Genomic DNA, 27,951 nt, shown 5'->3' on the forward strand with positions numbered 1-27,951 from the left:
GAAAAAAAGCTGCTGGCACGGAGATATTTATAACCCAAGTGATCTGCCTCCCCCGAGTGTCCCCTGGCCCCGACTTGCTCCCCCCGCCCCTTCCCTGGCCTCGGAGCAGAGCAGCTCCATGCTGTCTGCAGCAGCAGTTGCTGCAGGGTCCTAGTGCTCACATCTCCACTGCCAGGGCAGACTGACTCTGAGGCTGCCTTTCCCCCTCAGACCCTTTCATTTTACAATGGGACCCTCCAGCAGCACAGGGGTGCCTCCCCCCGCCCACAGGGCTGGCTTTAGGAAGAGCGGGGCCCGATTCCTGGGGGCGGGGCTTGCGGCAAGCACCGCCCACAGGAATCGGTCCGCATTCCGGCCGGAGCTCCGGCCAGGGTCGCGGGGCTTGGGTCCGGCCCGGAGCCGAGCTGCGGGGGCCAGAGCCGAGCCGAGCCACGGGGGCCGGAGCCGAGTCGAGCCGCGGGGGCGGGCTGGCCCGGAGCCAAGCTGAGGGGGCTGGGCCCGAGCCGAGCTGTGCCGCGGGGGCCAGGCCGAGCCACTGGGACCGGGCCGGAGCCGAACTGCGGGGGCCGGGCCGGAGCCAAGCCGGAGCCGAGCCAGGTCAGAGTCGCTGAGGCCGGGGGTGCTCAGCCGGGGCCGGGCCAGCGCACTCAGCCAGAACCGGGGCCAGAGTGAGCTGCTTGGCTGGACTGGGCCACGCCGCGCGTCCCCGGAGCCCTTCTCGCGCCCCCCGCCACCCCAGCTTACCTGGTGCTGCCTGCCTGCCCGCCCCTGCTTCTTTTCAGACTTCCCGCGAACCTCTGATTCGTGGGAAGCAGGGGACGGGGAGTAGCAGGGGGCGGAGTGTTCAGGAGAGGGGAGGAGGGTTAAGTGAGCTGGGGGCGGGGTGGAGAGCTGCGGCGCGGGGCCCTCTTAGCGCGGGGCCCGATTCAGCCGAATCGGCTGAATCGTCTTAAAGCCGGCCCTGCCCGCAGTCACCGCTCCTGCCCCATGCTGGGCAAGGAGGCAGTGCCATCCCCCACCCCCGGTGAAGCTACAGTCAGAGGCAACAACAGGGGAGGAGGCGCACGCAGCACCCCCCAGCACCCACCATGGGGGAGGCGAGGGAGATTCCTGGACCTAGGAGCACATGCAGTGACAGTGGTGGGGTGAGTGTGCTGCTGGGGAAAGGGGGGTTCCTCCCCCAGAGCTTGTTGCTGCTGGCAGGGAAAGGGCTGGGGGGAATCCTCCTCTCTGGCCCCTGTCCCGGAGCAGCCTGCCTGCACCCCAAACTCATCCCTGTCCCTGCCCCACCCCAGAGCCCACACCCTCAGAGTTTTTACCCCCCACTGCACCCTCAACCCTCTGCCCGAGCCCCTCCAGCACCCCAAACACCTTATCCCCAGTCCCAGCCAGAGCTCTCATCCCCCCACACCCTGACCCTCTGCCCGAGCCCTGAGCCCCTCCAGGACCCCAAACACCTCATCTCCAGTTCCAGCCAGAGCCCTCACCCCCACACCCCAACCCTCTGCCCCAGCCCTGAGCCCCTCCCACACCCCAAACCTCCCATTCCCAGCCCCACCCAGAGCCCTCACCCCCCACACTCCTACTCTTGCCCTGAGCCCCTCCCATTCCTAGCCCCAGACAGAGCCCTCACCCCTACTCTCGCCCTGAGCCCCTCCCACACTCCAAACCCCTCATCTGCAGCCACAACCCTCACCCCTGCACCCCAACCCTCTGCACCCCTCCGATCCCCAAATTCCCTCCCAGAGCCTGCACCCCAATCCCCTGCCCCAGCCTAGGGCCTGCACACCAGACCTCCTCCCTCACCCAAACTCCTTCCCAGAGCCTTGGGCGGGTGGGGGACAGAGTTTGGGCGGGGGCAGGTTCTGGGCACCACCAAAATTTCTACAAACCTGCCACCCCTGATCCTGCCCTGCAAACCTGAACTCCCAGCATTCTCAGGACACATGCTAATCCCTAGTGGCCACTGCTGATATCCAGCACCTCCCTCCTCTCTTAACCTGTGAGTCCCTCTCTGGATTGGAACTAGACTGGAACCAAAGACCATCTTGGAAGCAACATTGCCAGCCCAAGCAGTCAAAAATCTTGAGTTAGACCCCCCCAAAATCACAGGCTCTACCGCCGCCGCTTCATTCATTCTTCGGCGGCAATTCGGCAACAGGCCCTTCCCTCCAAAAGGGACTGAGGGACCCGCCGCCAAATTGCCGCCGAAGAGCTGACCCCGGGGGAGGGTGCAATTTTATATTCTTGCCTCGGGCACAAAAATACCTAGTTATGGCTCTGCTTTGGTTGTGGAGTTGTAGTTGGTTCCACTTTTTAAATTGGATGGCTGTATCAGCTTTTTTTTAATAGTTGTTTTGGTTTCCTGCATGATCTCTATGTAGATTTCCTGATTGTTTTCATCCAGTGTGGGGGTCGAGGAGCATGTGAGGATTTCATAACTCTGCTATATATCAAAAGCCATGAACTTAACAGGGACACTTGTTTTATGGCTCATTACAATAGTTTGCAACACACTGCACTGCCTGCCACCCTTAATTGCCCACTTCAAATCTTTTATGCATAATGATTGCTTCACCCCTTCTGCTTAGCAATCTGTCCCAACTTGTGTTTAGCTCAGACGCTCTGCTTCCTTTCTCAGATCTGAGAAGAGCTCTATGTAGCTGGAAAACTTATATCCAACAGAAGTTGGTCCAATAAAAGATATTCCCTCACCTATCTTATCTCTCTCAAACTTTCTTTTTCCAGTTAATATGCAAGAGCAAATAGAGGGGTAAGATTTTCTGTTCACAAATAAATTGAGTACAGCAAGTATCCTGGCAGCCATGATGACATACACTACGGCTGTAATAGTTGCTCGCATTTAGGGAGAAGGCAAGTTAATTCTAGGCGCAATACTCTGGGAGCCCTAGACTATCTCCTCGTTAATTCATCAAGGAATTTATCTGCAGGGAAAATGAACATAGAACCAACAATGACACAGCTCCCTCAGTGCTATCGAATGGGCTTTAGGACTCTCCTCTCGCTATGTGTCAGCTCTGGGGACAGCAGCTTTTGAGAAAGCACAAAGAACTGTTTTATCTGTGAGGTGAAGCAGCAAACAGGAGCAATGACCAATAAGGGTGGAGTTTGATGTGGTTTCATGATAACTGCTCCTCCCATTGAGCTTTTTTTTTTTTTTTTCTGTCTTATTAATGCTTCTGTGCGCTGCTAAGCAATCCCGGGGAGAACAACGCTTACCAGACAGAACCTGGATTCTTTATTCAGAAGGTAATTTCCCTGTCCTTCCCTTCCCCAACTTTTTTTAAAAAGTATCACAGATATATTTAACTAGATAAAAAACACGTTCGCTCACAGAGACCATTCCCTTGGAAGAGCAGGATGTAGTCCCTTGTAGGCAAAGTATTAGATATTAAATGGAGCTACACTAGATTTCATTCCACAAGATGCATAAAATTTGCTTAAAACAACAGCCACACTGATTCCTGTGGGGGCTGAGTTTCGATCTAAGCGGGAGGCTGCCCTGCTGTAAGCTGAGTTGAGCTGTCATATCTGTTTACAGCCAGTGCCATTAGCCACAGGGCTTAATGCAATAAGTGAAACCCTAGGACTTGTGAACAAATGAGGTATGGGAAACTTAAACTCTTTACTGTGTTTATCTCAACCATATGAAGAGCGAATATGCCTGGCAATGGCTAAGTCTTGGGCAATGGGAAGTTTGGACCTTTGCTTTTTGGAGAGGGAGGAGGACATTGACTTGCTAGTATTATTGCACAATGTTTAGTGCAGCTAGCTAGGAGCAGCAGTGTTGACTTTAGCTACAGCCTATCAATAGGTATTCTGGAGAGAGGAGAGTGCATGTAGGGTCAGATACTCGAATAAAAACAACGACAAGTACGGTGGCACGTTAAAGGCTAACAAATAAATCATAGAATATTAGGGTTGGAAGGGACCTCGGGAGGTCATCTAGTCCAACCCCCTGCTCAAAGCAGGACCAATCTCCAGACAGATTTTTGCCCCAGATCCCTAAATGGCCCCCTCAAGGATTGAGCTCACAACCCTGGGTTTAGCAGGCCAATGCTCAAACCACTGAGCTATCCGTCCTGTCCTGTTAGTCTTTAAGGTGCCACTGGACTCCTCGTTATACTTGAATAAGTGTGCCTGAAGCGGCTTAAAGCTGGCTCTGTTTGTCTGTTAAAGTAATGATCTAATATAAAAATGTGCCAAAGGCACATCCTTATACTCACAAACCACAACTCCAATATGTGTACTGTTTGCTTTAAAACTATATAAGGAAAGTAGGGCAGGAGGAGATCCTAGGCCACGGATGGGCAAACATTTTGGCCCAGGGGCCACATTGGGGTTGCAAAACTGGATGGAGGGCTGGGTAGGGAAGGCTGTGCCTCCCCAAACAGCCTGGCCCCCGCCCCCTTGTCACACCCCAATGGCCCCCTCCCTTAGGGAGCCCCCGGGGAAGGCAGATCAGCATTGTACATGGCTAATGCTGTTGCAAGCATCACAAAGCATTTTGGGGAGGGTCAAAGGTGTGTGAGTGGGGAGTGGAAGTTTTCTCAGCAGGTATGAGAGGCTGAGAGGGGAGGGAGAAAGAAGAGAGCAGAGAACGAATCAATTCAACACTCCAGCTAGCTGAATCCAAAGATAAGAGCTGGCCCCAGCCAGCCCAAGGACACAGACAAGGCTTTGCTGTGAGCCAAGAAAGACGGGGGCTTGAACACTTTCCAAGCAGCTGTGAGAAAGAAGAATCCTACTGCCCAGACCTGCAAACCGCAAGGCCAACTAAAGAAGATAACCAGCAAAGTGTGAAAACACAGATGAGATGACAAGAGGGGGGCGCTGAGCCGGGCGCCCCTGGAGCCAGGGTGTTTTGGGAAAGTTGAAGAGACCACTGAAAGCCAGTTTGGACTGGCACAAAGAGCACCAGGAGCAGAGGTTCCCTGAGTGGAACACCCCCACAAGGAGCCCAGGACTTAAAACCCTCTTCCTAAGTAGAGTACTTTGCATTTGTCCTTATTGAATTTCATCCTATTTACTTCAGATCATTTCTCCAGTTTGTCCAGATCATTTTGAATTTTAATCCTATCCTCCAAAGCACTTGCAACCCCACCCAGCTTGGTATTGTCCACAGACTTTCTAAGTGTACTCTTTATGCCATTATCTAAATCAGTGATGAAGATATTGAACAGAACTGGACCCTGTGGGACCCCACTTGTTATGCCCTCCCAGCATGACTGTGAACCACTGATAACTACTCTCTGGGAATGGGTTTCCAACCAGTTATGCACCCACCTTATAGTAACTCCATCTAGGTTGTATTTCCCTAGTTTGTTTATGAGAAGCTCCTGTGAGACAGTATCAAAAGCCTTACTAAAGTCACTATCCTAAGCCCTATCCACAAGGCTTGTTACCCTTTCAAAAAAAGATACTAGTTTGTTTTACGTGACTTGTTCTGGACAAATCTATGCTGGCTGTTACTTATCACCTTATTCTCTTCTAGGTGCCTGCAAATTGATTGCTTAATTGTTTGCTCTGTAATCTTTCCAGGTACTGAAATTAAGTTGACTTGTCTGTAATTCTTCATGTTGCCTTTATTCTCCTTTTTCTAGTTTGGCACTATATTTCCCCTTTTCCTGTTGTCTGAAATCTCTCCTGTCTTCCGTGACTTTTCCAAGTTAATCTCTAATGGCTGAGACATCTTCTCAGTCAGCTCCTTCAGTATTCCAGGATGTATTTCATCAAGCCCTGGTGACTTGAAAACATCTTATCTCTATGCTTTGTCAAATTAATTTATACTTGCTTTCATTATAAACATATCTATGTGCAGTAAGATAAACAGAACAATGATCTGAGCTGGTAAACTGAGGTACTGTTCATTTGGAAGCAGCCAATCAGTAAATATTGTGTGTGTCCAGTAGAGCAGGAGTTGGACACTCCAGGGAGACGCTCGGAGGACTCGAGGGTTGAAGTGTGCCTGTCACTAACCTGTAGAATGATAGCAGGGCCTGCAGGGGAGTGCTTTGCCTGTGGTGTGTAATCCCTTGCCAGTCCTGTCACACTTCTGTCCAGGGAACTCATTGCTCTTCAGCTGCCTCTTTATGGCACTTCCTTTTATTCCATGGGAATTTTTTTCTTGTCTTTTGCCTCCACATCGCTCCTGCTGGGTAACTTGCATTTTCACTAGCTCAGATTGTGGTTCTAGTTACCCTGCCTGTTTCAGAGTTAGCTTAGATATTAACTGTAACATTCTTTTATAATCCTTGTTAGACATGCCAATGACTATGTTCTCCTCTTCACTAATACCCAGTGTTGCCAGCTCCATAGGCACCGACTTTGCGGGTGCTCTGGGGCTGGAGTACCCACAAAAAAAGTGGGTGCTCAGCACCCACCTGCCAATCAGCTGCTCAGCAGCAGGCAGGAAGCACTCGGGGGAGGGGGCGGAGCAGGGTCAGGAAGAGGCGGGGCAAGGGCAGAGCCTTGGGGGAAGGAGTAAAGTGGAGGCGGGACCTCAGGGCAGAATGGGGGCGGAGCACCCACCTGGGAAAATGAAAGTCAGTGCCAGTGGCCAGCTCTCACAATACTACCATGAGACTTGCAATAGTTGGTATTTTTCTTAAAGCTCCAGCTGCTGGAGGTTGTTGTTGTTTTGTTTTTTTTTAAAGTAAGATTCCAGTCCTTGTAATTGCAGAGAAGAGTTTAAAAAAGTGACCTGATCAGAACCTAAAGGCTCAGAGACCAGAAGATAAATAAAAAGAACCCCACTCTGACATGCTTTTTATCTCTCATTATTTTTAAAGCAAATCTCACATTTGGGGGCTTGACTCATGCTTTGTGAATGCTAGGGGTTGGTGTGACACTTCCTAGCAGTACCTAGGGTTGTGAGGCAACTTGCTACCACCTGCCCTTAGTGTGAGAAAGTCTAGTCTGTTCCCTTTACCTTGGGGTTCTGCCCCAGCAGTACCCCCACTCTCTGGGTCTCCCCTCCCAGGGGAACCCCCAACCCTCTAAACCCACCTTGCCTTAGTGGCTACTGCCAGTCATCATTTAGCCCCTGCTCACGGGGGCAAACTGCAGTGTGTACTAGCCACTCATCACTGGCAAGGGGGTAGGACCAGCTGCCTCTGCCTATCCCCGGGCTGCACCTCTGCAGCCCCAGTATCTTTTGTAGGCCTTCAACACGGCCTGCAGCCTGGGGATTTACCAGGCTGGAGCTCCCCAGCTCCCTTTGCCCTTCCCCAGCACTGCTCCACTTCAGGTACCTTGTTTCCAGGCAGCCCTTCCCACTCCAGGGCTAGAGTGAGACTCCTCTGTCTCCTGACCCCACAGCCCTCTGATCAGGCCCAGCTGGGCCCTGATTGAGCTGGCCACACCAGTGGTCAGTCACACCCTCAGCTGCTTTCACTCCTTTTCCCCAGAAATGGGGCAGCTGCCCCACTACAACACTAGATTGCCAAACCACTGCAAGCCAACCCAATTCAGTCCTTGTAGATATGTATACAGTATACGTGCATGCACACACTAATCATTTCACCCATTACTGAGATAGTCACCTCTATGCTACACAGCTGTTTAAGGCTAGAAACAAAAAATAATGTATACAGTTTAAAGGCTGTAATTTAGGTCAGCAGTGTTCAGTTAGCCAAAATAGAATTCTACAAAGCGCTCTTACCAATGCCATGAGATCCTATAAGATAACAAGGGATAAGGACCCCTGCCGCATTGTCAACTTCAGTAGTAAAAAAATCATGAGTCATGCCCCAAGAGATCAGGATATTGGCTAAAAAACATGAGAGAGTTTTAAAAAAATACAAATGTATTTTTTTAAATTTATTTCTGGTTTCCGAGCCTTTGGGGGGGTGCTCATTTCCTGTTTACAAGCTTTTCACCCCAACTGTGAAGGTTGAAACTTACTCTTTATAAAAATGAAAGCTGAGATTCTCATTAAATCTCTTTATTCTGGCATCTGAGGCTATACGAAAGTCAGCAAAGATCACACGATTTACATTAAAGTCACAAGAGTTGTCACACTGGGTCTTTCATATGTTTCCCCTTGAAAAAAAGTTGAAGTGTCAAATCTTCTAGTCTTTAATCAAGTAAAACTTCTATTGCCATTAGCGCCTCCACTCATTAGATATTATCATCACAGTGAACATGTGATAACGTGCTCAATAACTATACACTTCATATTTGAATATCTGAGCTATCTTATATGCATTGGCCTAGGGACTACATTTTCTGGCATATTCTGACAGTACTGAGCACACAGATGGTGCCCAGTGAATAATACAAATCATGACTTTATGGACTCTGTGGATGCAATTTCTATTCTTTGTTCTGTAAGTGGCCTGGATACAGCTGAAACCCTAAGAAGTTGAGGCATAAGCACATCTGATGCTCATATAACACTCTCATTCCTTCCTTTTCTTGAACCCTCAACAAAAAATGACAAAACAAAATGATTTTCAGTTAAAATCTAAAATTGCACAGCAGCCATTGCTCTACAATCCAGCCAGCCAAAGATGCAGCTATGCATCTAGTGAGGTTTACAAAGCACCTAACCTTCTAGGTGCTTTTGAAAATCCCACTAGGTGCCTAAATACCTTTGAAAATCTGGCCTTTAGTCTTTCTCTGCCTTAGTGCTGAATCTGTACAATAGGGATAACAGCAATGTTCTACATCTACATCACAGAGGGTCTGTGAGGAGAAATAGGTTAGACACTGTGAGGCACTCAGATGCTGTGATGGTGGGGCCACATAAGTACCAGGGGTAGAGTGGAACTTCTCTATACCACTGCTATCCCTTCCCTAGATTTTGGCCCCTTCTTTTCACCTTCACCCCTCAAATCTCTCTCCTTTCTGAATGTAAACTTGGCTCTGAGGGCTTGGCTGTATTTCTTCTGAGTCCCCTGTGTTCTCCAACACCCTGCCCCAAAAGGATTCCTGTTTTACAAGCTTATCTAAGGACTTCCAGTTCCTTAATTTAATTACTAGCCCTTTATTATTTTAATCACCCTGCCTCTATTTTTAAACAACATACTGATTCCCAGCCCCAGGGGCACAATCTGGGAGTCCCACCTTTCCTCCTAAGAACTCACTTCCACCCTAATCCTGTGCAGTTAAAAGCTCCACCTGGGAGCCTGCCTCCTGTGAACACACCTCATTGCTAGTGAAGACGAGCCCTTAGTTTTGGTGTGTTGGAGAATTGACTCTTTACTTTCATGAACTGCAGTGGCAAGTGCTACAGAAATGCTTGTTAATGAACACGTTAAATTAATCAATCAACCCTCTGAGCTTGATTTATCTGCATTGGTGGAGGAGAATAGATGTGTGAAAGATGCATATATAAATCCTCACCAGCAGGGACAGCTGTGCCCTAAGGGGCATTCCCTCCCAGGCAGGGCAGCTAGTTTTTGCCCTGTTGCCCTCCCTGCTGTTTCCATCTGTGGAGGATGGCTTTAAAGCAATCTATTGGAGCCCAGTTAGCAGAGACTGCCCAGCAGGGGGCTGCAAGCTGGTGTCAATTCAACTTCTGTGTAATAAAACCCTGTCTGGAGAGGGTAAATTATGGCAAACCTAAGCCTTTCCTGGCCTGGTTCTCTCATCTTTCTGTCCTGGCTACGAGGAGGTCAATTCAGAAATTCAATGTCTGCCATGGCTCGTTAGAATCAGTGAGTGTCAGTCAGGACAATGGAGGAGGAATCAGGGTTAGTTCTCCAACTGGTGGATGATGGATATATACCAGGGGTCTCAAACTCAAATGACTGTGAGGGCCACATGAGGACTAGTGCATTGGCCCGAGGGCCGCATCACTGACACCTCCCCCTAGCTGCCCCTGGCCCCGCTCCCACTCCACCCCTTCCATGAGGCCCTGCCCCTGCCCCATTTCTTCTCCACCTCTTCCTCCAAGCGGTTTTAATAAAATATATACACTCAGTAAAGCCCCCCCCCCACTGCACTGGGCTACACCACCACTCCCCCCCGCTCTGCCTCTTCCAGGGATGGCAGGTTTGTAGAAATTTTGGTGGTGCCCAAAACCTGCCCCCCCCCCCCCAAACTCCATCCCCACCTGCCTAAGGCTCTGGGAGGGAGTTTGGTTGGGGGAGGGGATCTGGGGTGCAGACTCTGGGATGGAGTTTGGGTGCTGGGTGCAGGCTCCGGGCTGGGGCAGGGAGTGGGGGTGCAGGCTCTGGGATGGAATTTGGGTGCTGGGTGCAGGCTCTGGGCTGGGGCAAGGGGTGGGGATGCAGGCTCTGGGATGGAGTTTGGGTGCTGGGTGCAGGCTCTGGGCTGGGGCAAAGGGTGGGGATGCAGGCTCTGGGATGGAGTTTGGGTGCTGGATGCAGGCTCCGGGCTGGGGCAGGGAGTGTGTGTGCAGCTCTGGGATGGAGTTTGGGTGCTGGATGCAGGTTCTGGGCTGGGGCAGGGGGTGGGGATGCAGGCTCTGGGATGGAGTTTGGGTGCTGGATGCAGGCTCCGGGCTGGGGCAGGGAGTGCATGTGCAGCTCTGGGATGGAGTTTGGGGATAGGAGGGGGTGCAGGGGTGAGGGCTGTGGGGATGAGGGGGTTGGGAGCATTGAAGAGGCTTGGGGCATTGGAGAGGCTCAGGACGAGGGCAGGGGAAGGGCAGCCTGCCCTCTCCCTAGGAGAGGGGGACACTAGGACCCTGCGGCAGCAAGTAATGCCGGAAGCCGGCAGAGCAGAGCGTGAGCTGCAGGCTCCGGGGCAGTGAAATGGCAGCAAGTGAGGCCGGGGGACACTCGGGGGAGGTGCGTGGGGGCATCAGGCGGGGCCGTGGGTGAGACCCAGCCCCAAACATTGGGGAGCAGTGTGCGGGGAGCTTAGCTGCCACATATAATAACTCGGGGGGGGGGTGAGGGGAGTTTGGCGGTGACCGGAAGTAACGGGGGGGGGCGCGCAGGGCGCTTGGCGCGCTGCAGGGAAGGCCCCGCTGGCCGTGTGTTTGAGACCCCTGGTGTATACACTGGAGGAGCAGGCTCCTGTAAGGCCAAATGTTTTGCAGAGACCCAAGATGCTCTTTGAACCTGCTGATAGGAGAACAATGTTTCCCCTAGAGCTGGGATTTCTTTTCTTTCTCTCTCTCGCGCTCTCTCTCTCTCTTTTTTTTTTTTTTTGGCATTAAAAGTTTAATTTAAAAAATGACTCCATTTTAAAAATTACTTTTTTTTCCCAAAACCAATTCCTTTTTGCAAAAATTGTTAACATTCAGTAACTTTGTTACTGACATCATTTTTGAAGTAGTTATCAAAATGCTTTATTTACCCAAACCCGTGTTCTTACTAAAAACTGGGATTTTGGTCAATGAAAACTTTCAGAAAATGTTAGATAATATTTCAGTAAAAATGGTTACATTGCCCTGAAAAATGGCAACAACGGTGAAATTTTGCAATTTTTCACTAAATCGTTTTCCTCTTTTGCAAACCTCTCTGGTTCGTACAGGTCCGGTAACCTGGCAGTTTCTATGTGCAGATGGTCCTGAGTTGCAAAGCTTCTGTCCAGCTCAGAATTTTTCCAAATTTAGGGTTGGAGTGATGATTCAGCTCTGGCGTTCTGGTTTGGGTCCATGTACTGCTAGAACTGAAGTCTTTAAGTGTGCTGTTTACCACCTTCCCTCTGGCTGACTAGGGTGGGGAATTAAAAATAAAGAAAGAAGCACAAGCAAGTCCCAGAGAAGGAGAGCTGGGATTGTAACTGTTCAAAGAGGATGCAATTGAAGGGGTAAAGGTTTCTTCCTCTCTTGCAAACCTGCACAACAGCCAGGCACTATCTGGTCCTAAAAGAGCACCATGACCCTACAGAAATATAACATTAAAAGTAACTAAAAATTAATGTTGGGTAGCAGGGAGCTGTCCAAGCAGTGATGTAATAAACAAGCAGGACCTTCCAATCCCCCACAATTTGTGTTACCTACACTGGCATCAACAAGAGAAATAAACAATGCCTAAAACCTAACTTACAAATGGAAACATTGGACCTTTTTATAGCCTAGATCGCAACACTGTAGGCACTGTTTTCCAGAATGGAAAAGCAATATCAAGAGACTATGATCTTCAGCCAAGGATCTGATCAAATCCATCAGATAGCTTCAGGGGTTACTGTTAACAGGAGGTGCCAAACTATAAACTCCTGAGACTGCGATAGAGGGTAAAACTGGGGGAATCATCACCAAAAACTAGATTGCCAGGTGCAAGGATCAGAAACTTGAATAGAACATGCAAGAAAAGAACCTGCTTCTCATGTGTAAATATTAACTAAAAGTAAATTAAATATTAAGTACATGTAAGTGCTCCAAAGACACTAAACAGCTTAAAAATACAGTCAGAGCAAGGAATGGGCATATGCTTAGACTGCCCAAGGGGCATCAGGTCCTCTTGGCTTGATAGACTTACCGTTCCTTGGTTTATGCTGTGTCCTGAACACCTGCAATTCTTATTGAGGTCAATGGGAGCAGTGGGTGCTCAGGATTGTACCCTCACATACAGAGGAGGACCCATTAATCTGTGACCTAGATCACAGACTTTTTATGCATACCCCTTATTGGAGGGAGGCATTGGACTGGAGCCATTGTTGTCACTCTAACACTAGGGCCAGAAATATATTCTTAACAATGTCAAAGCACAAAAGGATTTTACGCCCTTCTCTTCCTCCCACCACACCCCTCCCAAGGCATAATCAAGACAACAGGGATTAACATCTCCCTGCAAACAATTTTTGGATGGAAGTATAGAAGCAGTTATTCTATACCCTGAAAAACTATGCATTGCATTTAATGTCAAGTCTATTTTATGGGACAAAAATCAGCAGGTAAACCATTCTCTGAGACAAAGAATCAACTAGATCATATGCTAGACAAAGGCATTTTCCATCTTACATCTGAAACCCTACTCTTAATATTTGTTTTTCTATATTGTGTTTTGCTTCAATGTTTAGGCCTTAACTTGCCTGATCTCTCTCAATGCTGACAATTGTAAATATTTTAATTCCATTTTCCCTAATCCTGGAAAGCCCTATGCCCAGGAATAGACCTTATTTGTCCACATAGTCCTGTGGTCTTTAGTGGGACTACAGTAACTCCTCTCTTAACGTTGTAGTTATGTTCCTGAAAAATGCAACTTTAAGCGAAACGAAGTTAAACTAATCCAATTTTCCCATAAGATTTAATGTAAATGCAGGGGGTTAGGTGCCAAGGAAATTTTTTGGGGGCAGACAAAAGGCATTATATACTGTACAGTACTGTACTGTGGTGGGCAGGTGTCCCTGCCTTGCCCCTGGGGCTCAGGGCTGGGGGTGCAGGGTCTGAAAGGGAGTTAGGGTGTGGGAGGGCGCTCAGGGTCGGGTGCAGGATCTGGGAGGGAGTTAGCGTGCGGGAGGGCACTCCGGGTGCGGGAGGAGGCTCAGGGCTGGGGCAGGCAGGAGATGCAGAGCACTTACCTGGAGCAGCTCCTGTTTGGTGCAGGGGGTGTGCAGGTAACTCTGCGCAGCGCGCCACTGCCCCCATGGCCACGATTCTGGGAGCTGCAATTCTGGGAACTGCCACCCCTCTCCCCCTCCACCCCCCCACCCCCAGGCAAGGCCACTCGGAATGCAGGGGATTTAGGGGCTGCAGGGCCCTGGGCTTTCCCCTTCAAAGCGCCGCTTCTCTCCGGCCGGCTTTGAAGGGGAAAGCACCGCTTCTCTCTGTCCGCTGGCTACGTGGCTGCCCCTGCTCCTCCTGAGTTCTCCGGTCCGTGCTCGCAGGGCCGCATTCCGAAAGAAGCTTTAGAGTTGCAGGCCAGGGCCCCGGTGCCCCCTTAGCCCAGGGCCCTGCAGCCTCTAAAGCCCCTGTGTTCTGGGTGCCCTGCCTGCCGGGGTGAGGGGGGGGCTGCTTCCCCGCTCACTTGCTCCTCCCACCCTCCCTCCCAGAAAGTCCTAAGCACCACCAAACAGTTGTTTAGCGGTGGGGAAGCGCTGGGAAGAAGGGAGGGGGAGGAGGCGGAGAAGAGGAACTTGTGCAATGCTCCCTTGTAAAGTCAGCCAAATGACGTTATAAGGGAGCATTGCACAACTTTAAACGAGTATGTTCCCTAATGGAGCAGTGACATAACTTCGAAACAACGTTGAGCGGGAGGATGGTAAATGAGGAGTTACTGTACTCACAAATGTAAAGGTTTGTGGGATCCAGCCCTATTGTATTTTCTGTCTCTTGTTTACAATAGATCGCAGAACTAATAAGAAAGGATTTTTAAAAAATTGCATTGGATGTGGCACCTTAAATAACCTGTTGGAATTCTTTTCTCCCCTCCTCCTCCCTCTCCTCCTAGCATATGGCTAAACGAAAGATTGCAGTTGTTGGTGCTGGGTTGATTGGCCTCTCAACAGCAGTGTACATTTCAGAATCTATCTCCAAGTGCTCTGTGACTGTAATTTCGGACAAATTTACTCCCAACACAACGAGCGATGTAGCAGCTGGAATGCTTATTCCACACACTTATCAAGGTGAGTGAAACCTCTGCTCAGCTCATAGCCAGGGCCAGCTCTGGCTTTTTGGCTGCCCCAAGCAAAAAAAAAAAAAACAGGGCAGCCAGAACAGCAAAGCAAAAAAAACCCCTGCGACGCGGCCGGAGCGCGGGTGCAAGGGGACCGGCTGGGGCAGGGAGGGAGGGGGAGGGCGAGAGAGAGAAGGAGGCGGTCAGGGCTACAGCAGGGGCGCTGCCACGTGGCCCCTCCCGCTGCGCCGCCTCCTGCCGCCTGCCACGAGGGCTCCGCTCCGGTCGGCGGGGAGGGGAGGAAGAGGACTGCCCTGCAGGGCGCTCTGGTTCTCCGCGCTGCCGCCCCCTACAGGATGGCTGGAATGGAACAACAACAAAAAAAAAAGCGGCCGTGCCACCCTAGGATGGGGAAGAATGCCGCCTCGAACAATCTGCCACCCCAAGCACCAGCTTGCTCAGCTGGTGCCTGGAGCCAGCCCTGCTCATAGCTCAAACTTCAGAATGATGTGGATTAAAGTTTTTGCAACAGGACTTTTTTCCATGTTTAAACTTTGGTCTTCAGATGATACTGAAGATCTATTATTCCATTAATGATAGTATTTGAATCTGATTAGTTTAGAATATATGTCTGCAGTCTTTATTTTCTGAACAATCATAAATTATGCTGATAAAAACCCCAGTGTTTTGATACTTAGTCACCCGTTCTTGTTCCATTTTCAGGCCTAAAATGTTTGGAGATATTTTCAGCTCTTTAAGGCTCTACATATTGTGTGTGTGTGTGTGTGTTTGTGTTTATGTGAGAGAGAGAGAGAGAGAGACACAGACGGACAGGGATCTCTTCGTGCCAATCAGCAGAGAGCACAGTGGTTGCATACGATTATACAGGAATCCCCTGGTTGGATATATGCATAATAGTTCACCGAAGAGTGACATGTGAGGTCTATACCAAGAATCTGTAGCCCACTGGTTATCATAGTCATTGTGAAATGTATGTATGGATAAAATTTAAAAAGTTATGTATCTATACTAAAAGTTATATTCTCAAGGTCTTGGAGTTAAGGCAGGTCACCAGGAAGTTTCCTACCCCGGAAATGTTCCTTTCAGGAAGGAGGCAGCAGACACCTATCTCTCTGTCTGGTTATGTGCGTAGTGTGTATTTTATGCCTCACCATGTAGCCCTATTTGCATACTGAGCCATGCGCAAAAGAAGAGATTGTGAAATCTAAAAGAGAGAAAATTCGCAGGATGAAATAAACAGGAGGGGTGTCTGCTTTAAGACTAAAGACAAAGAGTTATTAGGGTATATCTGCGAGTACAAGGAAACACACAAGATCCTTTGCCTAGGAGGCAAGCAGACAGTTTGTCTCATGAGATGAGGGTCAAGGCCAAACCTGGCTGTAAAATGCTACAGGGATTTTGGATGAGCAAGACATGAGAGTATCTTGTTAATTAAGTCTAGGCTCTAGAATGCATGTTATGATTTTGTTTTATATATAACCATTTGTTTCCAATACTTCCACTTGCTGCTACTTGAATCTTTGTGCTTTGTTAAATAAACGTATACTTGATTTCACTATACCCATGTCTGTGCTGTGTGTTAAATGGAATGGTGATCTGAGGTGAAACTGGTAAGCTGAGGTGCACTGATTCTTTAGAAGAAGTGAATCTCTGAATCCTGTGAGTGTCCAGGGGAGCAAGGGCCCAATACTGCAAGCTGCTGAGCGCTGTAATCTCCCTTTGAAGACCAATGCAGTCCTTGGGAGTTAAGGGTAATTAGCACCTTATAGGAGGCATGTATTACCTTATAGCACTGGACTTTACAAATACCAAAATATAGGTTTAATTCCCATGCATTTTCTGTGTTCAGTACAGTGTATACTTTTATCTGGTCATGTCCAACGTTTTACCAGTGTAGAAAATTTACTATTCCTGGTTTCTCTGATGCCTGCCTTTCTCAGCTGATGCGGGTTTGGGAGTCTTTTCCTGATCTACCTTCACCCTCCATTTCAGTTTTTTGCTTTATTTCAAATGTACAGGCATACCAATTCATCAGCAGAAGCAGTGGTTTAGGGAGACCTTCGACTATCTTTTTGAAATCAATAATTCATCGGAGGCTTCAGATGCTGGCATTAATCTGGTGTCTGGGTAAGAAAGGAACTCAAAATAGGTTTTTAGTATTTTTATGCTATATACTGTAATAGGCAGGGTGACACTCCATCTGGACAGTCTTTCTCTGGAGTCTCTCTTGTGCCCCATATTCAAAAGGAGCTACAGTGTTAAGAAGCATTTGATTACATGAAGCGAGTTTTCAAGCAAAAATCATTCAAAGGCTCACACAAACAAAACACTCTGGGCTGGTGTCTCTTAAATGTAAGTTGTAGCCCATATTTTCCCTACATTCCTCCTCCTTTAGTAACAGGAGATGGAACGTTGTAGGATCCTTCAGGTATGGTAACTAAGTATAAAACACAGTATGTTTGCTTCCCATCATACCCACAAAGATTTGTCTACTCAAATCTTTGGCTTTGCTGTCACCTGGAAGAAAGTATGATCAGGTACTGCATGAAGATGCAGCCAAGAAGATTGTAGCCTTTAGAAAGAGAGCCTGAGTCAGGCCTGGTCTACACGACAGGACAGAGTTAGATCGATGTAAGGCAGCTTATGTCGACCGAATTATATCAGTGTCTACACTACAGCCTTGCTCCTGCTGATGTAAGTGCCCTACTACACCGACATAACTCCACCGCCACGAGAGACGTCGGGCTTATGTCGTTGTAGTTAGAGCAATGCAGTGTCTGTGTAGACACTGCAGGTTACATACATCGGCTGTTGGCTGTCATTCTTATCAATTTCACGGCTTTGTGCTGGAACCGTGAAATTGAAAAGAACACCCAGCTCAGAGCTCGGGCTGTCACTCCAGGTTGGGGGGACTCCAGCTAGAGCCCAGCTGCCCCTGGGTTCTCCACTTCGAGCCAGGCTGCCACCCAGGCTCCCCACTGTCCCCCAGGAGCCCAGCAGCTGCTCCGGCTCCCAGCAGGGAGCAGAGAGCCCTAGGGGCAGCCAGGATCCCATGTGAGAGTGGGAAGCCAGGAGCCTGGGAGGGGTGGGGGCAGCCAGGCTCCTGGTGTGGAGCTGCGCATGGAGCCCCCTCCTCCTGGCCTTCTTAAGAGGGTGGAAGTGCTCCTGGTGAGGATGTGCGCCACCAACAGAAGGGGGGTAGTGTGGACCCCGAGTAATTACCATGGTGATTCTAAATCAGGGGTGGGCAAACTACGGCCCCACCGGCCCCTCAGGGCTTTGGATCCAGCCTGTGGGATTGCCCCCTGTGGTGCCACGTGCGCTGCCCTTGCCTCCAGGCACCGCCCCCCCCCCCCCCCCCGCAGTTCCCATTGGCTGGGAACGGGGAACCGCGGCCAACGGAAGCTTCGGGGGAGGTTCCTGGAGGCGCGGCAAGGGCAGCACATGCAGAGCCCTCTGCCTCTCCTCCCCCAGGGACCGCAGCGCTTCCTGGAGCAGCATGGGGCCGGGGCCAGGGCAGGCATGCAGGGAGCCTGCCCTGGCCACGGTGCGCACTGCTGCCACCCCAAAGCCGCTTTAGGTTTGGTGTGAGCAGAGGAGCACAGGTCTCCTGGCCTACGGAGGGGGAGTACTGTCACCCCAGGGGTGGAGTGGCATGGGCCCACCCAACTCCACTGCATCCCAACCCAGGGCCCTAACAGTGGCAGAGTAGTCCACCACTGGGTGAGCGGGGGTCTGCCCGCAACACACTGACCTGGTTTCAGGCTCGCCCTCTAGCAGACTATGGCTTGGTTCCCCTGGGCTGCTTCCTTCTTTCTCTCTCTGGATCCAGGGGTCGTCCTCAATCTCCTCTGGGTACACTGCCAGGGATAGTGGTAGCAGCTCCTCTGCGCCAGGACTCTGTGGAAGCTCACGCTGGTCTCTTGGGCAACAGCAGTTCTTGGTGCTCGCCTCTGGCAGCGGGGAAGAAGCATCTATCTCCTCCAGCAGCTTCCTCCCAACTGAATAGCTGGGCCAGCCTTTTATAGCTCCCCTTTCTGTCCCACCCCTCTGCTTCCAGTGTGTGGGGCGTGGCCCTCCTGGCTCCTCTCACCAGGCAGCCCGTGTTGTTCCCTTTGCATCCACATCTGAGGGAGGCCACACCTCCTCGCAACAGGCAGGAATTCCAGAGTTTAAACTCTGAAGGAGAGGAAGCTTTGTACCTTACCTGGAGATGGGCCCAAGCAGTGGTATTGTGATGCAGAGCTGGATTTGAGCCCATCTCTAAATTTAACTCGGTATGGAATTTAGTTAGTGAATTCCTGGGGATTAATTTAGAATCTCTGCAACAAGATTCAAGACTGGAGAGTAAGTGGAGCACAGAAAGGATGTGGTTTTAATGGCCCGTGTTGTTATTCTCCAGCACAGTTTTAGTTTTAAATGAGAACCATGAAAATAAGAGGACACGGGACACATTGGACTGCTATTTCCCCCATCCCTCCGCTCACTGCATTTAATGTATTTAATCCTGTGTTATCCTGTTATTTTCCCTGGCGCACCCCCCCTTTATGATTTTTAACTTGGCTCAATTACCCCAAGCCTCACTCTACCCTCACCTCTAGGTCCAAGTCCTACTAAGACACCCCTAAACCTTATGGCCAATTAAATAATTATCATCTGTGAGGTCTTTTACTTTGTTACCTTCTGTCTGTCTAAACTCTAGAGATCCTGCTGACCAATGGAAGATGATTGCTAATATTTTTAAACTAAGATCAAAATGAATTGTGTCACATGAACATGAGCGTGTCTAAGTCTAGCCTTCTCTTCCATGTCCTTTAGCTGGCAGATCTTTAAAACCATTCCTGATAAAGTGTTACCATTCTGGTCTGATGTTGTCCTGGGATTTCGCTCAATGACTGAAGAGGAGCTGAAGAAATTTCCACAGCACAGATTTGGTCAGGCTTTTACTACACTGAAATGTGACTGCCCGTCCTATCTGCTATGGTTGGAGAAAAGGTTTGTTTTGATGGGTGTAGCTGATATTTCCTGAAAGGAAAGGGTTGGGAATATTCCTTTGATTTAATGGATTTTAAAATCTTTCTTTCCTTTCTGGGAGAAATGGAGACTGATCTTCTGTGAGTTACCCCTGGGTTACACATATATCCTCTTTTGCAAGAATTTAAAGGCCATGGGAATGAGTTTCATTAAACCTAAGGCCGTTTTTCACAACTGTGGTAGTGTACAGATATCTAAAAGTGGGAGAATGTTATATTTACCATTTTAACGCCCCATTACATGGACAGAGTGGTATGAAGTGGCTTTAATGTAAATGAGAATAAGGCCCCACATTTTCAAAATCTTCCAAAACTATCCCTTAGAGCAGTGTTTCCCAAACTTGGGATGCCGCTTGTGTAGGGAAAGCCCCTGGTGGGCCGGGTCGGTTTATTTACCTGCTGCGTCCGCAGGTCTGGCCGATCGCGACTCCCACTGGCCGTGGTTCGCTGCTCCAGGCCAATGGGAGCTGCTGGAAGCGGCGGCCAGTATGTCCCTCGGCCTGGGCTGCTTCCAGCAGCTCCCATTGGCCTGGAGCAGCAAACCATGGTCAGTGGGAGCCGCGATCGGCCGAACCTGTGGACGCGGCAGGTAAACAAACCAGCCCGGCCTGACAAGGGCTTTCCCTAAACAAGCGGCATCCCAAGTTTGGGAAACACTGCCTTAGAGGCTCCCTACTGGGTTGGTGCACAAGGGAGCAGAAAGTGCGCAAAGCCTCCCCTTCTTGTATCTGCATGCAATGACAGGGTAATTTCAGTCCTGAGTGCAACGACACCTCCAGCCAGGTGAATATCCACAGAAGCATTAGCCTCCCCAAGTGAGAAAGGAACCATGGTCCTTCTCCTACATCAGTGAAACAGCTGGCTAAGTGCACCAGGGAGCCTATATACCTTACACCAGGCTGTCTCAGGTACTGCAGCTGCAGTCCCCCTGCAGATAATGCACACAGGTAGATGATACATTCCGGAGCTCTTGCTGGGGCAATTCAGCACCATTCTCAATGCAGGACTGTGTCTTAATGGCTCAATCAATCTCTTCAAAGGAGGCATTCACTGTGCATTGGGGGAAACTATCTTATGGATGACATGATCCACATACATTTACATGGGGAATCCTGCAAGATTTGGATGTGGAAAGCTGATTTCTTGAGAGCAGCCATATTCCTGGTCCTGTCCTTTCATAGATTGTAAGACCAGAAGGGACCATTGTGATCATCTCCTCTGATCTCCTATGTAGCACAGGCCATAGAACTGCCCCCGGATAATTCCTACAGAAGATCTTTTAGAAATACATCTGCTCTTGATTTAAAATTTGTCAGCAATGAAGAATCCACTGCAAGCCTTGGTAAATTGTTCTACTGGTTAATTACTTTCACTGTTAAATTCCTGCCCCCAACCCCCCTATTTCCAGTCTGAATTTGTCTAGCTTCAACTTCCAGCCATTGGATCATGTTTCTCTCCTAGATTCAAGAGCCCATTATTCAATAGTTGTTCCTCATATAGGTACTTACAGACTGTAATCAAGTCACCCTTTAGTTTTTCCTTTGTTAAACTAAATAGATTGAGTTCCTTGAGTCTATCATTTTAAGGCATGTTTTCTAATTCTTGAATCATTCTCGTAGCTCTTCTCTGAACCCTGTCCAATTTATCAACACTCTCCTTGAATTGTGGGCACCAAAACTGGACAAAGTATTCCAGCAGTGGTTGCATCAGAGCCTAATACAGAGGTAAAATAACCTCTCTACTCCTACTCAAGATTCTCCTGTTTATACATCCTAGGATCGCATTAGCTCTTTTGGCTTCAGCATCACAGCGGGAGCTCATATTCAGCTGATTATTCACAACGACCCCCAAAGCTTTTTCAGAGTCACCGCTTCCCAGGATACAGTCCCCCATCCTGAAAGTATAACTTACATTCTTTGTTCCTGTATGTATACATTTAGCCATCTTAAAATGCATATTGTTTGTTTGCGCTCAGCTTACCAAACGATTTCAATTGCTTTGAGTCTCTTCATTATTCTGTTCTCTTCATTATTTACCACTCCCCCAATTTTTGTGTCATCTTCAAACTTTATTAGTAATTATTTTATGTTTTCTTCCAGTATTGATAAAATGTTAAATAGTGTAGGGCCAAGAACAGATTTTTGCAGGACCCCACTGTGAACAGACCTGTTCAATGACAATTCCCCAGTTACAATTACATTTTGACACCTATCATAGAATCATAGAATATTAGAGTTGGAAGAGACCTCAGGAGGTCATCTAGTTCAACCCCCTGCTCAAAGCAGGCAGACACCAACTAAATCATCCCAGCCAGGTTTTTGTCAAGACGGGTCTTAAAAACTTCTAAGGATGGAGATTCCACCATCTCCCTTGGTAACCCATTCCAGTGCTTCACCACCCTCCTAGTGAAAGTGTTTCCTAATATCAAACCTAGACCTCCCCCCACTGCAATTTGAGACCGTTGCTTCTTGTTCTGTCATCTGCCACCACTGAGAACAGCCTAGCTCCATCCTCTTTGGAACCCCCCTTCAGGTAGTTGAAGGCTGCTATCAAATCCCCCCCTCACTCTTCTCTTCTGCAGACTAAATAACCCCAGTTCCCTCAGCCTCTCCTCGTAAGTCATGTGCCCTAGCCCCCTAATAATTTTCATTGCCCTCCGCTGGACTCTCTCCAATTTGTCCACATCCTTTCTGTAGTGGGGGGACCAAAACTGGGCACAATACTCCAGGTGTGGCCTCACCAGTGCCGAATAGAGGGGAATAATCACTTCCCTCGTTCTGCTGGCAATGCTCCTACTAATACAGCCCAATATGCCGTTGGCCTTCTTGGTAACAAGGGCACACTGTTGACGAGTATCCAACTTCTCATAATCCCCAGGTCCTTTTCTGCAGAACTGCTTCTTAACCAGTCGGTCCCTAACCTGTAGCAGTGCATGGGATTCTTTCCTCCTAAGTGCAGGACTCTGCACTTGTCCTTGTTGAACCTCATCAGATTTCTTTTGGCCCAATCCTCCAATTTGTCTAGGTCACTCTGGACCCTATCCCTACCCTCCAGAGTATCTATCTTTCCCCGCAGCTTAGTGTCATCTGCGAACTTGTTGAGGGTGCAATCCATCCCATCATCCAGATTATTAATAAAGATCTTGAATAAAATCGGCCCCAGGACCCACCCCTGGGGCACTCTACTTGATACTGGCTGCCAACTAGACATCGAGCCATTGATCACTGCATGTTAAGTCTGACAGTTTAGCCAGCTTTCTATCCACCTTATAGTCCATTCATCCAATCCATATTTCTTTAACTTGCTGGCAAGAATACTGTGGGAGACCGTATCAAAAGCTTTGCTAAAGTCAAGATATATCACATCCACCACTTTCCCCATATCCACAGAGCCAGTTATCTCATCACAGAAGGCAATCAGGTTGGTCAGGCATGACTTGCCCTTGGTGAATCCATATTGACTGTTCCTGATCACCTTCCTCTCCTCCAGGTGCTTCAAAATCGATTCACTGAGGACCTGCTCCATGATTTTGCTGGGGACTGAAGTGAGGCTGACCAGTCTGTAGTTCCCCGGGTTCTCTTTTTAAAATATGGACACTATATTTGCCTTTTTCCAATCATCCGGGACCTAACGCGATCGCCACAAATTTTCAAAGATAATGGCCCATGGCTCTGCAATCACATCAGCCAACTCCCTCAGCACCCTTGGATGCATTAGATCTGGACCCATGGACTTGTGCATGTCCAGCTTTTCTAAATAGTCCCGTCAGTTAGCCAGCTTTTAATCCATTCAATGTGTGCCATGTTAATTTTATATCATTCTAGTTTTTTAATAAAAATGTCATGTGACACCAGGACAAACACCTTACAGAATTCTACGTATATTGCACCATGTTGATTTGCATTAATTACATTAACTTCCTTTAATTCATTATAATTGGGTCTGGTATCAGCCACTCCATTATCTTGTCCAGAATCACTGTCAGGCGTACAGCCTATAAGTACCCAGATCATCCCACTTGCCCTTTTTAAAAACTGTACAATGTTAGTTTTTTTCCAGTCTTTTGGAACTTCCCCAGTGCTCCAAGACTTATTGAAAATCAGCATTAATGGTCCAACAAGCTCCTCAGCCAGTTCTTTTAAAACTCTTGGATGCAAGCCATCGGGACCTGCTGATTTAAAAATCTCTAACTTTAGTAGCTTCTGTTTAACATCCTCCAGAGATACTAGTGGAGTGGAAAGAGTGTTATCTTCTGTCTTTTCTCTGCCACTAGTCAAATGAACATTCAGATGTTCCTCATTTGCCAGTCTGTAACTTCCAAAATACATCCCACCAGCTCTTGAAAATGGTAAAAGAAGCTAGTGCTCTGCAAGCCGTTTGCCACAAACCAAAGGTGATGTTTTGAAGCCTCTAGCCTCACTGGTTTTGAGCTATGAAATGACAAAAATTGTCAGGAGAATTTGAAAATCTGTGGAAATGCCTCCTGTTCCAATCTCTGTATTTCAGAATTGGCTGGGCCAATTCATCTCTGATTTGGTCAAAAACCTCTCTTCTGCCCAACTAACCTCACAAACCATTCTGGAATCAGGAGCAGAAAGGAGTAAAAATAATCCAAGTACTATCTTTCTGTATTATCATCTTGTAGAAAACCTTACAGAAATATTTGCATGTGCAAAATGCTAGGCACACATGAAGTCTTTAAAATTTATGCCTGTGCAGAAAAAAGTCTTACAGTTTATTTTTTTCCTTCTGAAGACCAGTTCTCCTCAAGTCACATCAATTTCAAAGAATTTTAGCAGTCAGAAAACAGATCCTATAATGTGTATGTATAATCCATTTAAATGCACTTAAAAAGAGCAAATAATGTTTGTCATTTCACAGGCATAGTGACTGGATACAAGGTGATTTGAGGTTAGGTAGTAAAACGTGTATCTACATCTTGGAACAAATTGCCAGATAATCCCTCAGCTTGTTTGATTATGTTCCATGCCATTGAACCACATGGAATAACATTTCATGTTTTTAGCAGCAAGCATAAGTGGGAGTACTCTTGTGCTGCCAGTGCTATCTGACTTCTGTACTATCTCACAGGAACACAAGCCTTATCATGTTTCATTGCTTAACTGATACTGAAAATTGTACTGAGGAACAACTAAATTGCTGACTCCATTTAGTATCTGTCAGGCTGCTTCGCCACAAAGGCTTCTGTTGCTTCCTTATTCCTGTTTCAGACTCTTCTCATTTCCCAAAGGATGTAGTCTAATAAGATGATAAAGTTTTCCACCCCCTCTTTGTGGGTACCAGGAAAGAGAGCATAGTAAATATGTAACTATTTTGCAAACCCAAGTGATCTGAACAATATTTATGTACCTTGCCTTGGCAGCACAAAAGCATTTACCACATCCTCTTTCTAGGCTAGCTTTAATGTCACAGTTCACAAACTTTCTCCCTCTACCTTGTCTGAATTCTGCAGAATGTTTAGTAGTTTTTGTACTAACATGTTTTTGCAAAAAATATGACAGAATCTCAAATGCTATGGGTGAGATCCCACTAGAGAGAATTAATCTCTACCTATTGGACAGATTAGGAGCTGATCCTGCAGGGAGAACCCTACATTTAAGCCATGCTCAAAATGAAGCTTAGGTTGAGATTTAAGTTAACAATAAATGTAAACCCCAGGAAGAGGATGAGATTTTGTTGAGAGAATGGAGTGCATGCCTAACGTGCAGTCTAACAGATCTCTTTACAGATATTAAGCCAACTCATCCCATCCTACATTAGATCGCCACTTTAAAACACCTGGAGTGAATTGATGTTAATACCTGCTGTATCTCACTCTCTATAAATGAGGCCTGATTCCTTTCTTCCTTATGCATTTATAAATAGTGTCATATTTGATAGCAGCCCTGAAGACAGAGTGACATCAGCAGAGCTGTAACTAGCTATTTTTGCGCCCAAGGCAAGAATATAAAATCGCGTCCCCCCCGCCCCCTCTTGGCTCCTCCGGGCATGCCGTGGACATGCTGCACCCCCCCCACGTTCCTCCGGCCGTGCCCCCCCTTGGCTCCTCCAGCCGCACCGTGCCGTGCCCTCCCTTGGCTCCTCCGGCCGCGTCCCCCCTTGGCTCCTCCAGGCACGCCACCCCACCACCCTTGGCTCCTCCGGCCACGTTGCGGCCATCCTGAGTCCCCCTCCCTTGGCTCCTCTGGCAGCGCTGCGGCCATGCTGCGCCTCCCCCTTGCTGCTCCGGCTGCGTTGCTTCCCCCTTGGCTCCTCCGGCCATGCCGTGCCCTCCCCCCCGCTCCTCCGGCTGCAACGTACCCCCCCCCCGTGCCTCTCTCCTCCGGCTGCGCTGTGCCCCCCCTGCTCCTCCAGCCGAATCCCCCCCTCGCGCCTTGCTCCTCCGGCTGCACTGCGGCAGCGCCTGCCCCCCTCGCTTTTTTTTTTTTTGCTTGGGGCGGCGGCAAAAAAGTTAGACCCGGCCCTGCACTCCCCGCCCCAGCTCACCTGTGCTCCGCCTCTGCCTCCCTGGGCCTGAGCGTGCCGCCATTTGTTTCTCCGTGCTCCCAGGCTTCCTGCGTGAACAGCTGATTCGCAGGAAGCGGGGGCTTGGAGAAGCAGGGGCGGAGCATTCAGGGGAGGAGGCGGAGACAGAGACGGAGAGGAGGTGATTGCGCCCCTCCCCTTTGTGCGCCCGAGGCAAGTGCCTCACTCGCCTCGCCCTTGTTACGGCACTGGACATCAGGGATGAATTTGGCTTCAAGTAACAGGTACCTCAGAAATGTATATAGTAAAATACTACTACTAATATAAATACTTTGATGTAAAAGTGACATTTTGCCCATCCTTAGGCTGTATGAACTGCTCAATTTTGGAGCTATCATAAGATGAATTCATGAGATCGCTATCTCGTCTTTTTTTGCCACAGCATCTCTGTAATATTTGTACACCTGATATATTTTGCCCTGTCCAATCTTATAAACAAACAAAGAGCCTTTTGTTTGCAATGTCTTAATTCCAACAGCCAAATCAGACAAGTCATAAACAGAAGCCCTGTGCTAGCTAGCTCTGATTTTTCTTCAATTTTCTATTCTTCTGCATCTTAAAGAGTCTCTTACTTACTTGACTTGCGTAAAAATAATCAAGGTGATTTATTAATAGTTAATTGTCATGCTTTACCTCCAGTATTTCTTTTTAGGTTGAAAGGAAATGGCAGCCAGGTGTATGCTAGACGAATCGAAGATCTGTGGGAACTACATAGCAAATATGACATCGTTGTCAACTGTTCAGGCATTGGATCCAGAGAACTCATGGGTGACTTGGAGATATACCCTGTCAGAGGTCAAGTACTCAAGGTCGATGCTCCTTGGGTGAATCACTTCATCCGGGATGGGGATGGTTTAACCTACATCTATCCAGGAATACACAATGTAACATTAGGTGGGACAAGGCAAAAGGACAACTGGAGCTTGTCCCCAGATCCTAGAAGTAGCAAAGACATATTTGACAGATGTTGTGCTCTTGAACCCTCACTTCAAAGAGCCCAGGACATAAAGGTGAGGGTGGGTCTGAGGCCATCCAGGTTAGCTGTGAGACTGCAGAAAGAGATACTGGTCCATGATGGGAAAAAACTGCCCGTGGTCCACAACTACGGACATGGTTCGGGTGGCTTTTCAGTGCACAGGGGCACTGCTAAAGAGGCTGCTCGACTGGTGGGAGAATGCATTGCTGCTCTGGAAGGCTCCTCTTTGAAGGCAAAGTTATAATCATTGGGGCCTCCTTTTCAGTTATTGGTAGGCTATTATAAATCTACTAGTAATACCTTTGGAATGTTATTCTATAAGCAATGGAAGAAACTGCGTGCAACATTCTGAACTGTAGCTAAGTGCTTGTTTTGTGAAAAGTGTTTGCCCACAGGTGATAGGGTGTTTTTGTCCTTTATCATTTTTCTGTGTGAGTTCATTTGAGAGCATAATGTTTGTCTAGTTTCACCCACATAGCTGTTGTTTAGGCATTTGATGCACTGGGTGAGGTGCAATACAGGTAAGACCCAAGGATCTTGAAAGGTGTGCTGTGGGAGGTATAGATCAATAGAGACAGTAGTTTTATGTCTGTTTACAACAATGTGTAATTTGTCCTATGACTGTGGAAGTGTTAATGGGCCATTTCATTTTGAATGGTCCCTTACAACATGCATTAACTCCTGTGCTTAACAATCTGTTCTACCCTGCATTTAGATGTGAAACTCTGATTACCTTTTACAGACCTGAATAAAGCCTCTCTGTGTAGCTTGAAAACTTGTCTCTGTCTCTTCCACCAACAGAAGTTGGTCCAATAAAAGATATCTTCTCACCCACCTTGTCTCTCTCATATTCTGGGACCAACAGGGCTATAACAAC

General features: G+C 48.3%; 1 protein-coding gene across 4 annotated transcripts; it reads left to right on the top strand.

The window, feature by feature from the left end:
- Nucleotides 1-3,181: 3,181 nt before the first annotated feature.
- DDO (D-aspartate oxidase) lies at nucleotides 3,182-27,908 on the top strand. 4 transcript variants are annotated; one of them, XM_054024069.1, is made up of 6 exons: nucleotides 3,224-3,270; nucleotides 5,516-5,562; nucleotides 14,334-14,508; nucleotides 16,538-16,646; nucleotides 19,338-19,514; nucleotides 26,751-27,908. In XM_054024069.1, the coding sequence occupies exons 3-6, from the start codon at nucleotides 14,337-14,339 to the stop codon at nucleotides 27,316-27,318; spliced, it is 1,026 nt and encodes a 341-aa protein (XP_053880044.1). In that variant the 5' UTR covers nucleotides 3,224-3,270; nucleotides 5,516-5,562; nucleotides 14,334-14,336; the 3' UTR covers nucleotides 27,319-27,908. The 4 variants fall into 4 exon arrangements, with proteins under 4 accessions (XP_053880043.1, XP_053880044.1, XP_053880042.1 ...); XM_054024068.1 differs by lacking the exon at nucleotides 5,516-5,562 and having other exon boundaries at nucleotides 3,182-3,270; XM_054024067.1 differs by lacking the exons at nucleotides 3,224-3,270; nucleotides 5,516-5,562 and adding an exon at nucleotides 10,712-10,781.
- Nucleotides 27,909-27,951: the final 43 nt, after the last annotated feature.

This window comes from Malaclemys terrapin, chromosome 3 (genome assembly GCF_027887155.1).
Source record: "Malaclemys terrapin pileata isolate rMalTer1 chromosome 3, rMalTer1.hap1, whole genome shotgun sequence".
Classification (NCBI taxonomy): domain Eukaryota; kingdom Metazoa; phylum Chordata; order Testudines; family Emydidae; genus Malaclemys; species Malaclemys terrapin.

Bases quoted from the DNA above. Each gene is read 5' to 3' on its own strand.
- DDO (XM_054024067.1), top strand. From the start codon at position 10,746: ATGGCAGCAAGTGAGGCCGGGGGACACTCGGGGGAG. The intron at 14,509-16,537 runs GTGAGTGAAACC...TCAAATGTACAG, and splicing joins TATTCCACACACTTATCAAG to GCATACCAATTCATCAGCAG. The intron at 19,515-26,750 runs GTTTGTTTTGAT...ATTTCTTTTTAG, and splicing joins CTGCTATGGTTGGAGAAAAG to GTTGAAAGGAAATGGCAGCC.